Here is a 15,330-nt window from a genome sequence, read left to right on the forward strand (position 1 = left end):
ATAATTAAACGAAAGGGCAGCAAATGTTTTCAATGAAAAATGGTGATGAAGATTATGAAAACATAGTTGATAAATGACTTCATATCAGCCGACTGTAGCAGGGATACTTGTATACACCGCTGAGTAGTTTCATTCAGAATAAAACATAAATCACATTTAATAAAATTTGCAATTTCCAAAGTGACCACGAACAGAGTGAAGTAAAAAGTAGAATACTTCCCTCTGAAAACTGGTGGAGCCCACAAAAGAAGCCTAAAAAGTGGCATGAAAAGAAAAGACTCAGATAAAATGCAAGTGTCTCAGATCTGAACTGTAGTAGTAAATGTACTTACATTCCATTGATGATTACATTCTGACATTCCACGATTTATTTGTCATTATACAGGACGAGACTGTATAAAAGACTGTATAAACTTCCCAATGCTACACATTAACAAATAAAAACTGTGTACATTAACGAACAAAAATCACATTATCCTCTTAATTCGTTCTCTCTGTAAGCTATTTGTTTAGCTAAGAAGAATGATGTGAAAGCTGAGCGAAAGTCAGGTTTTCTTGGAAGGTTAGCCAGGCTATGCATTTATCTTAACTTTGTAAATTGAAAATTTGCCAGACATCAACCAAGCCACAGGAGAGATAGTTCATTAAAGGAGCACTTCACCAATAATAATACCGTAATTTCAATTTGCCCCTCATGGTAAGAAGATCTCAGCCTATTGAATATAGTGGCTCTGAGGGGAGCTTTCCAGTTTGTAAAAGAAATAACCCTGACTATGTCATCAGGGTTGACTCTCTGAAAGAGATGCCAGACCAGATCCATTGGTTTTACAATATGGCCCATTTCTGGGGACTGAGAATCTTGCTCTGGTGCTTCCATTTTGGCCATTGTCCTCACGACAATTCGTTTGTACTAAGTCTGACAATGTAAGAGATGATGCACTATTTTGGAAAAGCATATCACATATTATCTCACTAGTGTGGATTATTGGTGTGAGGGGTGTTAGCAAGACGGGCTCTTTGATGACTTTGCCATCCTACATGTAGCAACTTCATAAAAATATTGAAAAGGACCACATATGAAAACAATAAATGCAAGCTATTTGTATCATATAACTTAATTTGCAATGCAGTAATCAAGTGAAGCCCATGTTGCTTATTGTCTGCTGTAGGAAACTTTCCCAATTCAGCCATAACAACAGAGCTGATATTAAAGTAGAACAAGGCCATATGTTTATGAGTGCTGAATGGTGCTTATTGTTTGCATGACAGCCTTCAGAGTCACTAATATTCACCGATTCCAGCGTTAACAGTCAGGTCCATCTCTAACTCAACAAACACTGTGAGGTGATTTAAAGTAGTCTTAGTGATTCCTCGAGTGAGCATTACGAGTGAGTAAGTCATTGTAAGGCTTTTAAACGGACCTATAACTGAACAGAATTTCACAGGCCCACACAAATAAACCTTTTTTTAGAATCAGACATTACAGAGATGATTACCATGATGAATGTCCTTCAAAATAAAACAGCTTCCAGCTTTATTCATTACCTTCTGGGGCCTAGCTGGAAAAACTCAGTCCAAGGTAAGGCCTGAATCACTGCGGTGAGTGCAACCACAAAACCCACAGATGACACGAGGACCTCCAGTGATGCATGAGTAGCCTTGGACCCCCCCACCCCCCCTCCTCCACTCTTATTAGCAGTGGAACAGTCTCACATAGATGATCTCACCAGATCTCAGCTCCAGGAGGTAAAGGCTCTGTGGGCCAAAGAGGTCCCACACTCTGTCCACATGTTAGGCCAAAGCAGTTCACTCCCCTGTAAGTCTTGTTTTGGTTCGAAATGTAGTGACAAAAGACTGGACATGAGTAAACCACATGAATCTGTATTTATTTCATCTTGCAGAGATCCAATACAAAGCAGATGAAGGAAAGACGCATGACATGACCTGTTGTTTTGGTACTGTCAAAAGTTAATATGTCAAACATAATGTAAGAACTTATTGACCCTTATGACGTATTGCAGTTTTGAGGCTCTCTGTTTTTCCATATCAGGCCACATTTTGTAATATAAATACAGAGTCAGCTTAAATGGAATTTAAAATGACTGTGGTTTTGTTTTGCTGTCAGAGAGTATACCAGACATACAGGCATTCCTCAAAATATCTGCAACAGAACGAGATGCTGCCTCGATAAAAGATTGTTGTGTCTGCTTCTGTCTTTCGATATCGTCTCTCAGATAATCTGAGAAAGAGCCACGCCTCTCTCTGCGTGTCGCTCTTTTTTTGTTATTCTCATAAAAAATATTTGTGTTTGAATACCTGTTGGTTACTTCATTTGATAATAGCAAAAGCAAAACCTCGGATGCTTGGTTTCTTGCCTGGAATGATGTTTAAATTGTTTACAAAAAAGAAAAAGAAAAAAACCCAACTGTGTTTCCCATTTATACTGTTTATCTCAGTCAGGCCACAGAGCTGCTAAACAAGCAGTAATCTAAAGCCTTGAAGTCATGTTTGCACTGTATAACAGCTGTCCTGCACCGATAACCAAATGGCTTGTGTCAGAAACATCCTCTGCATGTTTGCTTAAGTGAAAGAATCATAGAGCATTAGTGCCATCGCTGAGTTTGGGTTATTTACAAACTGTTAAAAAAGAGATTCAACCCATCTGTGAAAGGTCATAGCACCATGAAGACCTTTACTTGTTTTTTTTTTTTGTTTGTTTTGTTTTTTTGTTTTTATTTTCACTGAGGTTACCAGACAAGAAACCATTTCCATGATCTGACCTTTTCTGTTGTGGCTTTTCATCTGTCAGTGCTGTCTGCCTCTGGTGCAGTAAACTGTGCTGCAATATGTATGTCTTCAAATGAGATATATTTAAATATATTGCAGGGAATAAAGGACAGAGACATGAAATCTCAAGTGCTCTGTAAACCTTTCTTGATGCATTTTAACTATTTAGTGCAAAACGGTAGGGAGGAAGTAAAACTACAGCTGACACAAGAATAGGACATCATAACTACTGTCTTCTACAGAGTGCTATGAGCCAAGGGGAAGACTGTTAAACTGACAAATACATGACGCATGGCCAAAAGCTGTGAACAATAACACCCATGTTTGATGTATGAATATTCATATGAAGCTACATAACAGTCTCTGGGTCTTCTGAGAAGATGAAGAGACTCTCTTCCCACAAGAGTTTGGAACCTGGCTGAAGGCATTTTTCTCTCATTCATCCCCAAGAGTATTAGTGAGGCTGGACGCTGGGTGATAAGGCCTCGCTCTTTCAGACATTGTTCTTCCAGTTCATTCTGAATGTGCTGGATGAGATTGAGGTCAGGAAACTGAGCATGCCAGGAAAGACATCCACATCAAACTTGGAAAACTATTTCTTTGTGGACTTTGCTTTGTGTACAGGGGCACAACCTCATTTATGATACAGCTGAGGAAAAACTGTAGACAAAAGATCAGAGGCAGCTAGAAGCAGGAAGCTTAGATTTTTTTAAAAAGGCAATAAAAGTAAATCTAATAAAACAGCCGAATTAGTAAAATAAAAAAAAGCTTAGGAATAAATAAAGCAATTAAAATTTAAAACATATGAATCAACTAAAACATGAGCAGCTGAAAGTAAATTAAGACGAGATCAAAACTTTAAATCAGCCCAAGGATAAAAATGAGGTAAGCTCTAGATTGGTCTCCATGTTATTCCAATTTGCATCTGCACAATGAGAAAAACTTGACTTTCCAAGTTCAGTAAAAACTGCCGGTACCTTAAGTGTAATCTAATCATTTGAATGAGTTCGATAAGGGCCCTCATTAAGAGAAAATCAGAAAACCTACTAAGACATTCTGAGCAGGAAAACTAAAACTTTAATCAAATACAAAAGCTTACGAAATCTTAGGGGACAAAATGAAATAATACAATACAGTAAATCTGGATGAATGTAAACAAGGCTGCTCTTATGCAGCTCCTCAACTGGTGTCATGACATTACATTTCCAGCAGGAGGCACAATGAGTCAAAGCTGTGCCTCCCATGGCTGCAGTTTAGTGTATCATGCTCTGTCATTGTGTATCAAAGGGAAGCACCACTTGGTATTTAGAAGAAGGGAAAAAACGGACATGGCTGGATTTTTAAGCCCTCTGATTCAGAGAAAAAGCAGACACTCCTCTACTCTGTGCATTCACTCTGTGGGGAATCACAGGAAAACAGTGTGTTCAGTGATTTATGTTGAAGGATCATTCTTTCAAAGACAGATGAAAAAGACAGCTGAGCTTTGCTTCAGCACATGCGATATTCCTGGTGCTTAATTGTGATCTCTATTGAGGTTGACCATAGCTAGGCAAATGGGACTGGACGGCCTTCATCACAGAGCAGCGGTACATCAGTGTAGTAAATGGGACTGAGATGCATCAGTGGCTACGTCTGGGAGCCGGCAGACCCATCTCTGCAGAGCCCCAGAAAATGGATTCGTCGTCTGATTATCGGACTGGAAAATGAATGTACAGTCTCCATCAACCTCAGACAGGAAACTTCCCTCCACAGATGTAGCTATAATACAGCTGATGCACACTTCACCATTATACCCACAGTCTCAGCAGTATTCCACAGCCTGTCTGCAATACTCTGCTGTTTAGGTTTTATGAAGTTTTATTGTTTCATTATGCTGTCTTTGGGCACTCCTTTTATCCCAGCAGTACTAAGACAATTTCTTCCCAACCCGATTGATGTGGCACTTAAAAGTGAACTTGAACGGACTCTGTTCGCCATCTGAATAATGCAGACAATGCAGAGGGGATGCAGAGCCAAATCTGACATAAAGCAGTACGTTATGAACTGATCTGAACCCGCCGGACTTCATTAGCCATACTTAAAGCTGATAATCTGACATTTTTGCAACATCTTCAAGCAAAAATGTTGATTAATGTTGACCGATGGATTGACAACAATAATGTGAGTCACAATTACTTATTTTATTTTTTATAAATATAACATGGTGATACAGAACAGTATCATCTTTTCCACTTGGGGCTGAGTTCTGGTGAAATCCAAACTGCACACCCCAGTGACCACACGCAGACATGATATAGGGATGATTCATACTCCCTGGGGGTGCTGCTGTAATGGTCCATTATACATGTGGCTGAAGATGCTGGTGAAGGTGGAGGCGTTTTTGGTGCAGTATTTAACTGACCGTCGTTGGAGAATGAGAGCTCCAGATTGACCCCAGATGTGTATGGGCTGCTGACTGTGGGAGCCTGTGGGTACTGTATGTCTGGCTAACAGTGATGCATAGCAGGGTCTGGTGGTGGGTGCTTTTGATTGTTGCTTTTACTTCAACCATGTCAAAACATATGCATAAAACTGTGCTTGGAAAAAAAAGCATTTCAAAGTGATTAAGAGTTTGCGCGAGTGTGTGTGTGTGTGTAGTATTCAAAGGCAAAAAAACAACATCCCTCTTTTCAAAACTATAGCCCATGAAGAGCTGACAAAAAGCAGTGACCTCACTAAACTGTAATCCCAGCAGCACCTGTAGAGAACCAGAGAGAGAGGCCAAAGCCCAGTTTTGTTGGAGGTGGGTTTAAGTAGGTCAGTAAACGTGACAGGCTTTCATAGTTAGGGCAGCTCTGAGTGACTATAGAAAGGTCCAGTACGGGCAGGAAAGGGATATTAAGCGCAGACTGCCAGGGGCACAGATCCAGGATCAGATGACGGCAGCAAACCCCTTTCTGCATCACAGAATGCATGTGTCGATACACACTGTTTCCATGAGTGAGACTGTAAAGTATTCCAATATTTAGAAAACTATAAACACTCACTTTTTTAAAAGAGATCCACTCACCAGCATGAGCAACATTTCACAATGGTTACAATGGAAATCCTGCTGCACTTAGTTCTTGTGAGGTGTAAATATATGTCATTTTTCTGTATGCTTTCACAAGCGCAGAATTTTAAACAGGTTTCTTCTTGTGGCCTCAAGCATATTAAATTTCATATCAGATCTCTGGAAAAATTAGTCGAAATAAATAGTTTTGCACAACCAGTGGTCCTGTTAATCCCAAAAATACAAGGACTTAAATGGAAAGGCAGCCTATAGCTTTGTCGACAGACAGCTCTCCCCCCACGATGAGAATTACAAAACAATCTAATTAAGTGGTTAACATGCTGTCCTCACACCAATGTCCCTCTCTCTCTGTTTGTCAGTCCATCTATGTCACTCTGTCTCTCTGTCGGTGTTCCCCTCCGTCTCACACACAAACAAACCAGCAGTCAATGCACACACATGCACATTCTCCACTCACGTATCCGTTCAGCAGCTATCACACTGACACACAAGGCAGCCCATCAGTGGGTCAGTGGAAGACGGTTGCCATGGCAGCACATCCCGAGCCATGTTGCCGCATGATCCGAGGTGTGATGCAGCTGAACCAGCCCCCTTTCTCTGCTCTGCACTGCTGCCTGTATACTGCTATATTGACACACAAAATGGTACATTCCAGATCCCCAGATATTCACATACTTGCCCCCAAACCCTCTGTTACCTTGTGGACAACAGGACAAGCAGTTTTATTTCACCGGCACTATGTATTTTCCCTCAATATATGACCTAGATGCATCAGCTATGATGAAACCATGACTTGTTCTGTGTCATGTGTGAGGATATGAACAACATATGGTGCCATCATCTAATACATTTAACACATGACTAATACATCCAATTCATCTTTACTTTACTATAAAGGAGATTTGTGTCTCCAAAGATATAAAGTACTATGTTACATCTATACTACATTCTATATCAAAACAAACAAATTCCCTAGAAGCCTATAGATCATATAACAAGGGTGAGATAAAGGTATGCTTTCCTGTCCAGTCTTCATCTACAGTTCTTCTGTATAGTTTTAACAGACATGAGTAGCTTGACAGCAAAAATGTCCGTCTGCATGAATCATAACATTAAAGCCACTCCACTTAGTATTCTGCAGTTCCCCTAAGCTTTACAGAGCATTGCAATGGCATTCAGTTCATTGTTTTGGCATTGCAGCCAACACCGTTCTAGTTCAGAAGCTGTTTGATGCAAAATAAAAAAAAAAAACTCTGTTGAACCCGCTGTACACTACCTGCTTAGCCACAAACAACAGACAAGCAATTTCGATACAATAATTATAATACTATAACCATGTTCAGGTGGATGGGCCTCCTGTTACAAACATTAGTTACTGCATTCATCTCATCAACCAAATGACGTTATGGAAAACACAAATTTTTGTCCCAGTGAACATCTGTATTTGATATGAAATGCTAACCTGTGCTTACAGTCACTACAGCTGAGTGCCTGCAAAACATCAACCATAATTGCTTGAACACCACGAAAATGACACTGAATGCAGAATAGTCTGTATTATTTATATACCAGATATGGAAAAACCAACCATACACCAGTAATATAATGTGATTACTGCTCTACTCGTAAACCAGCATTTTAAAAATTGCTTGCAATAGGGTGACATCATATGGGTGATGGTTAAACTTTGCCAGCATGGTGTGAAGAAGCTAACCACAGGAAACAGTTATGATTCTTGACGTGGTCAGATGCGGTCAAGGCTAAATCAGAAGCCATCTCTCAACACTCCTGAGACATGAAACTCAAGTCACTGTTCTCAGTGAGGAAGTGAAACTCAGTCTCGTAAATATTAGTGAAATGAGCAAAACTCTCATTTCATTAAAGGTAAGCCAACATTTCAAGCAGACACGGTGTCTACTGAGGGCAAGATGGGAAATTATACTGCACACACAACGCAGTTGTGGTATGGCACTTTCAGTTGTGACTAAAAGTAAACAGTTCTTTATATTATCTCATCTTACATGAGAAAAGTATGAAAAAGAGTACTCCATCCATGGCCATAAAAATAGCAACCACTGCACATAAAGCAATCTAATACAACTGTCCAATAAGTCTTCGCTTTAAACTGAAGTCCAGTTGCCCCAACATAAGCTCTTCCACACAACTGTCCAATGAATACTTCTTTCGTGAAACTTGTGAGATAGTGAGACTTAAGGCTGTATTTTAAACACAGCACAATGAAAAAAAAACATCAAACTTTACCAGAATTCACCAGCTGCTATACACTATTACTTCGATAAGTCAAGTCATTCTGAAGTCGACAAAGTTAGTCATTTATTTGTGAAATAATTTAAATGCCTTGCAAGCTCAAGACTCAAACATTTTTGCTCAAGAGTTGCTGAAGAGGAAACCTGAGCTGATGTTGAATTTTAGACTTATTTTCAGCAAATGACATGAAAAAAATCATAAATGAGCAAGTCATGAATAAATATTATATATTATATCATTTATAAAGTATGTCAGAATTATTGCTATCAGCTGGTTTCTAATTCATCATAAGGTGGCCAAATACTGATAATACACCTTTATGTAAGATTTTACTTATTGCAGCTTTATATGCTATATTGTGGGATGATTTATGACAATAGTTGCAGTGATAGGAACTGTTAACAGATGAATGGTCCCAGTTCCTCGGGAACAAACAGGAAGCATATTAATGTTTAATAAAACAGGCTTTTGAACACTTTTTCCCCTTTAACTGGGACAAACCAGCTCATCATTAAGCTATGTGTTGTCGTAGAGGAACAACAATTCCTTTCTGATGGAAAGGTGGAGCTCATGAGGAGATTTAGGATGTATGTGGTATCAGATTATTGATGAGGTAAACACAGTAGAAGTGACTGCTGTGAGCGTGTACACTTTTAGCCTTTACATAGCCAGCGCAGTCTGGTGTGGGTTAATCAATAACCATTAGACATCGAACAATGTCTTGTAGCTCCATCCATTGATAAACAACAGGTATTATGTCTTATGAGCATTTCTACAGTGTATATTTCTCTTTCCAGATTGTTTTATACTTTAGCCTACTACATTTCACAGGCATACCATACTGAAAACTAGAACAGTATTATTGATTGACAAGAAGACTCACTCTATTATTTAGATTTAGTTTATTATATGGGGCTAATTTCAGATCAATTCAATGTATGAAAAAGTAAAACTAGGGCTTTAGTAAAAAGGGAACAGAAATTGCACCTCTCCATACAGTCCATTACCAGCTGGTTTCCATGGTTACACTGGAGGAGCCTGATCTATTTTGAAGAGCCGGTAGCTAATGGCTCACCATGAGCTGAACTGTGAGTGTGTGACAAGGGGTGTACAGTGGAAATGCAAATGTATCACAGAATTTGCAAGAGGATACTGTAGGGAAAAAAAATTAGAGCATGTGTTGCTGCGCCTGCTTCAGAAACTGGATTAGCTTGTTATCGTCACCAAAGGTTTTTGATGTATTTATGAGGCGGGATTCATTCTTGGTATAGAGAACAGCAGCATTCCAGTATTCCTGCAAGAGATTCAAGAATACTTTCCCAGTGCACTAATGCAAACACAGACTAGCAACGCATAGCAATCAGAGGGGCTTTCGCAGCGTTGGATCTTATAAGTATAACCATGCAACCTACTCAAGGTCAGAGAGAAAATCGCACCCAATATTTCCATATCTTGGTATGTTTTGGCAGCCACAGTAGCCTATTATTACACTTGTGATAACACACTAGAAAAGACATAGCATGTATGCATTCACACCCACACCCATAATCCTCTTGGTGTAACTGGTAATAATCTACTTCAGGGACCAGTTGTACTTGTCAGGAGGTCTCACAGTCACCTTGAAAGCATGTCAACAATGGTGCCTTAATGCTGAGCATGTGAGGATTTTATTTTAAAAGTGGTTACATAAAATCATTAGCATCTTTGGTGCAGGTGGTGCGGCAAAGTTGAGGAGAGGCCCCATGCTCACCTCTCACATAAAACTGAACCACCAAAGCAGAGCGATGCAGCAAGGGACAGGACAAAATACAGAGCAGATTTAAATGGATTTTGAAACGCATGGAGGTTACTGTGAGGAATATGATATAATCCCTGTTTAATCCGAACCTTATCAGGGTTCTGCTGGTCTGATCTTTTTCACCTCCTCCCTAACAAAATGCAAAACCTTTACTCATGGAGCTAGTTGTCTTTTATATATTTATTTATTTTTTATGGAATGAAATGCTTCTTTAAAAAAAATGTCAGTCTTATGTATTCACCTTCACATTTTACAAAACTTACAAAAGCCCCATTTCCATTTCTCACTTTCTTCTTTGCTCTAATTTTTACTCATCCAAAATGTGTCTCATTCCTTTTCTTATCCTTACTGCACTCCGTAGTAAGAACTTGACCTGGCTAGCAGGGCGTAGTGAGAACTCCAGAGGCGGAGAGTAAATCCCATTGCATGTGCAACCGCGATAAAGCTGCTAAACCACACTAGAGAACTGTCCTGGTTTCTTTCTCTCCCTTTTCCTCTCTGACTCGCCCTGTCAGCTGTCAACTTGGGAAAGGAACCTAGATAAAGACATGCAAAGGATCTGAGAGGACGGAGTGAAGGTGAACAAGAAGGTGAAGGTGAAGAAGGCGGTGAAGAAGAAGGAGAAGTTGAAGAAGCAGAAGAGCAAGAGAGGCAAGAAAGTGACAGAGAGGAATGGTGATGGACAACAAGAATAAGAAAATGAATCCGTCTTTAGATATAGTATTGTTACGTGAGAGATTTAAACTGTTGCTTCTGTATCTGCTGACATACACTTCAGAAGCTGTATAGATTAGAGCAGTCAGATGTGAGGGAGCATCTATTGTGTGACCAGGAGGGCACCTGATGAGTGTTCAGATTCTTTCCTCAGTGAAAAACGTTTGAAAGCATTCTCTCACAGTCAGCAGCCTCTGAAAATGTCATGAGTACTTTGAGAAACCCTTAAAGGAAAAAAAGTGTATCAGAGACTGCAGAGACTGCTGATGAAGGCTCTGTGATAGGCCTGCTGAGTGCAAAACATCAGATATGAACACAAAGCAGAAATCCATGAGGTCAGCCTAAAAAGTTTCCTTCATGGAAGTTCTTGCACCACAGTGGAATGTTAAAATGCATGCACGTCCTAATTAAATTTCAACTCAGTCTCAAAATTTTATCAACTCCTAACTGACCTTTTTATCGTGCAGCCGGATGACATGCAGCCATCTGCAGTCACCGATTGGTTCATGCTGTGAAAGAGGTTTAAAGCCATGCTTATCTTCACATTCTCTTACCCGTTTGCCAGGTTGTCATCATCATCATCCGGCAGGCTCTTTCCTAGAAGGTCACTATCACTCAGGTAACCAGATTTGAGGTCGGTGTCATCCGTGTCCAAGCCTTCGATGAGCTCAATGCGTGATGTGCTGCTGAGGCGGCTGGAGCAGCGAGTTGGCATCGTATGGGCTGTATACTGGGAGCTGGTCTTACTCCCCTGGTATCCTCCACCTGTGGATGATGGAGCATCGCCGGCCTGAAGTCGCGGACTGGACTGGCCATGGCGCCAGGAGAGAGGTGATGAGCGATTGGACAGGCTGGATATGCTGCGAGCGTTTGTCTCATCACTGTCGTAGCCCATGTTACTGCTGTCCAGACAGCTAGAGAGGCACATGGGAGGAGGATCAGTGTATGTTACATTTATATACTTGAGGATTTTATTTGACAGTCTTGTCAAGATGACACACAAATTCGCATATCAACAAAAATGCGATGTGAGACCAGAGCATCCAACAAAACACTTTTCTTTCTCTGTCGGATGTCATTCAAAGAAACCCACAGTGGTACTGAATCGTTGTTGACCCAGATACAGCAGTTGTGTCATACCATCTTCAGGGACTACAACCAGACATGTGGCCTCTCAGAACCCAAGACAAAGAGAAGTATATTTCTGTGGTAATACAGCATACAATACGTCTTTCTGTGTGTTGCTCAGAGCAATACATACACAAATGCCAGGAACCTTTCGTGGCACGACCACACCTAAAAATGCTTTTACAAACACAGTACACTTCTTTCCATTATTATGCACGGAGTATCTAAATTTTCCTATTTGTTTCCTAAGTGGGTCAGGGTTAGAAATGTCCTCCAAATGGCTGGGAGCATCTTCTGTGTCTGCCGATTACATAACTAGATGTACCAACTCACCCGAATAAATATTGCAACGGCTATGACCACAAGAGTATTTTTATCCATTGCTGATGGATAATTCATCAATATGGAGGCTAACTGGTGCCAACCAAGTACAGAAACTGACTGTCAGAAACTTTTGTCAATACATGATACAGCAGATGAGAATTATGAGTCTTCTCAAGCATCCTGAAACAAGACATTTTAAAGTTGAAAACATTTTTTTGGACACATTATTGACCTTAAACACATCTTTGGCATTTCTGTATTGCAAACTCTTGTTTATTATTTGTTGACATGTAGTTGCAAATGCCAAAATATCTCTGACAAGAAAGTCTGATCCAGTGGGGACAGCATTTACATATAAAAAATTCATTTCTTTACAAATGCACAACAACCATGTTCCTCGACACTAAATAAATTTAGTCTAACTTTAGTACTTTAATGGCTTTATAATTATGATTTTGCTTTACAAATATCTCAATCTTTAGCTTGCTAAACTTTCTGCACCAGCCAATCAGTACCTCAGTCATCCATTACTTTATCAGTGCTTTTTCAGGTATTTCTGTAGGGAGAGCATGTTAATGAGAGCAGCTTAGACTCACTTACACTGTTAATTGGGTTCTATGATTTCAGCACTTTGAGGTACCCTTCCAAATTAAACAGAAAACTGATTCTCCATTAATATAAAAGTAGTCGTTGCTGCAACATGCTGGTTTAAAGTGATATAAACAGAATGGTCTCCCTGCCTGTACTCATGTTACATACCACATTACAACTTTAATGTCCAAATGAAATCATGATCTGTCCTCCACCAATGTCTTATTATGCCCTGGTTGTTGAAACTAATGAATGCCTGGGCTTTTTGCCTATGAGAGCAAAACAGAGATTCCTAAAATGAAGTCATGATCATGAAACAGAAAGGAGCTATTTAAGAAGGATGGAAGCCAGATGTGAACTAGGTGGCAACTCTCCAAGTGGCCACAACACAACTGTTTACACATAATTGTGTTTTGCATCGATCCAACAAACTATCCATGGCTTGTTCATATGAGAATGTCAGTTTAAACCAAAAGCAGAATTTGACTTCAATTTTTAGGATTTTGTGTACAAAGTGTGCACAATCTTTGTATGTGATATTATTCAGTGGTGTAGGAGACACTGTTATGAGACAATACAAAATTCTAAAATGCTGACATAGTGCACTTACCTATGGCTAAGCTGCGAGCCCCGCAGACTTGACATTGTATCCTCCAAATTCTGACGGAGGTCGAGGACATTCTGCACAGTCCGCTTCCTCTGGGATTCAGGGTCTGTGGGTCAGTCATACAGAACAAAAGGTCATGAAACATAAACGGAGATACAAGCCAATGTTTTATTGTGCTCTCTGCTTATGTTTCAGGAAAATTTTTGCCTCTGCATGTATATGTTCTTGCATTCAATATTTGTGTCATGTGACAGGTGTCTGCACACACAGCCGATGTACGTTCACATCATTAGTCAGACAGATTTCACTCCCCCGCACTCTAACTTGATGCATTCTGAAGTACTATTAACGATGCCTGAACTCAGACAGTCGGGGATGAATTCTGATATTCATGTCGCACCTGGACCTCTTCCAAGGGTTTTTTTTTTTCCCCCTGAGAGCTTCTCTTTTTGAGTTTTATCAGCCACTCATCCAGTTGATATTGTAAAGCTAACAACAAGCTGAAAAGCAGGTCAGCTTTCTTGTACAAAGTTGAATGCAATGTAAAGTGTGTAGTCAATGGGTCATGACCATGTCCAATCAATATTACAGTAGAATTAGGACTGTTGTTGTGTTAGCTGTAACAAATGAAAGAAACCTTGCTGTCCAAAGGCACAAGGAGACAGGGTTTTCAACTGCAGTGTGGAAGCAATAACCCTTGGGGAGAGTGAAATTAACATTCAATGCATTAAGTGGAAAAGCTGGAAGAGAGACAAGGATACCAAGGGAACAAACGTCAAATACCGGGGATGCTGAACTAATGCAACAGGGTGTATGCGCATGCGAACTGCATCAATATCACACTTTCATGCTGTTCACACTTTCAAAACACATTTGTTAACATTCTTTTTGCTAACCAACACTGGCAATATTGGGTCCTAATCTGGACATTTTTTTATGCTAGAACTTTTGATACATGAGCTGGTTTCGATTACAAAGATCTGAAACACAGACAATTTAGAGATCCATTAAAAGAATACAGAACTAATCAGTTGAATTTAAAGGCTGTGTCCCATGGCTTGTTCAATGCTTGTGCATTCACTAATGAGAATACAGTATAAGACACACATTTAGTAGTTTACTTTGTAGTGAGAAGTAAAGTGAAAATTTGAACACAAAGACACACACACATGACTGACATATGACAGAATTGTTGCATCTACAAAAAGTGACATATTGCATTATTAGGTTGTTAACAGAAATTAGACATGACATTGCATTATTTAAAATACACCCAAGGAAGAGCTAAGTAATCAGATCACCCACCCCTGCTGTCTCATGCTTCACATTTTATGAAAGACTTTTTGTCTGGATTAGAACAAAACCATAATCTTTTCCTAACTTTGTGTCGTGAGCATCAAATTGTAACCAAAAACTTCAGTAATGGTATAGCTGCTATAATCATAATATGTATTGCAAAACTGGATATTTCAGCAACAACAACAAAAAAATGAAATCATATGTGCTGTCAGTGAACATTTTGCTGATGTGTACAATATATATATATACATTTCCTTTAAAACACATGTACTTGTGCAGGTTACTGCTGTACGGTATAAATGTAATTTCCAGAAGACAATGTTGCCTCAGGGAGTCTCCACCCCTTTCACCCAGTGTGTATTTGAATAGGCACAAGGTTCCTGTGGTCCCAAAGAAATAGTTAGCTTAATTCATTTGACGTTATGAGAAAGGAGGCAAGGAATAACATCTACTAATTTCAAGTCTAACACAAATGAAGTTCAACATATAGTTCCATTGTGGTCCTTGATGGTCCTGACTATGTGATGAATTCCTAGGAATATACGCAAACAGGAATCCTGGGCGCAGAGCATACACGTGAATCACATCAGTTTAGAGTATACGAATACTGCATGCATTATGCACTGTGCAGTGACTGACAGTTCAATGGCTCCCTGCATTGCAGTGATGTCTACAATACAGAGAGGAACGTCTCAGACAGAATACTAAAGCAGATGTGAACCAGGAAAAACCTATGAATGATGCAACATAGGAAGTTTCCTA

At 39.7% G+C, this 15,330-nt stretch overlaps 1 protein-coding gene across 13 annotated transcripts in view; it reads right to left on the reverse strand.

Moving 5' to 3' along the window:
- nav1b (neuron navigator 1b) overlaps positions 1-15,330 on the reverse strand; it is a 43,312-nt gene that overhangs the window by 23,924 nt on the left and 4,058 nt on the right. For all 13 annotated transcript variants that reach the window (XM_046383057.1, XM_046383055.1, XM_046383066.1 and 10 more), the window contains exons 2-3: positions 13,273-13,375; positions 11,174-11,533 (exon numbers count right to left, since the gene is read on the reverse strand). In XM_046383057.1, coding sequence (XP_046239013.1) covers positions 11,174-11,533; positions 13,273-13,375 — 463 coding nt within the window. The remainder of the gene's footprint in view (positions 1-11,173; positions 11,534-13,272; positions 13,376-15,330) is intronic.

This window comes from Scatophagus argus, chromosome 3, assembly GCF_020382885.2.
Source record: "Scatophagus argus isolate fScaArg1 chromosome 3, fScaArg1.pri, whole genome shotgun sequence".
Classification (NCBI taxonomy): Eukaryota; Metazoa; Chordata; class Actinopteri; family Scatophagidae; genus Scatophagus; species Scatophagus argus.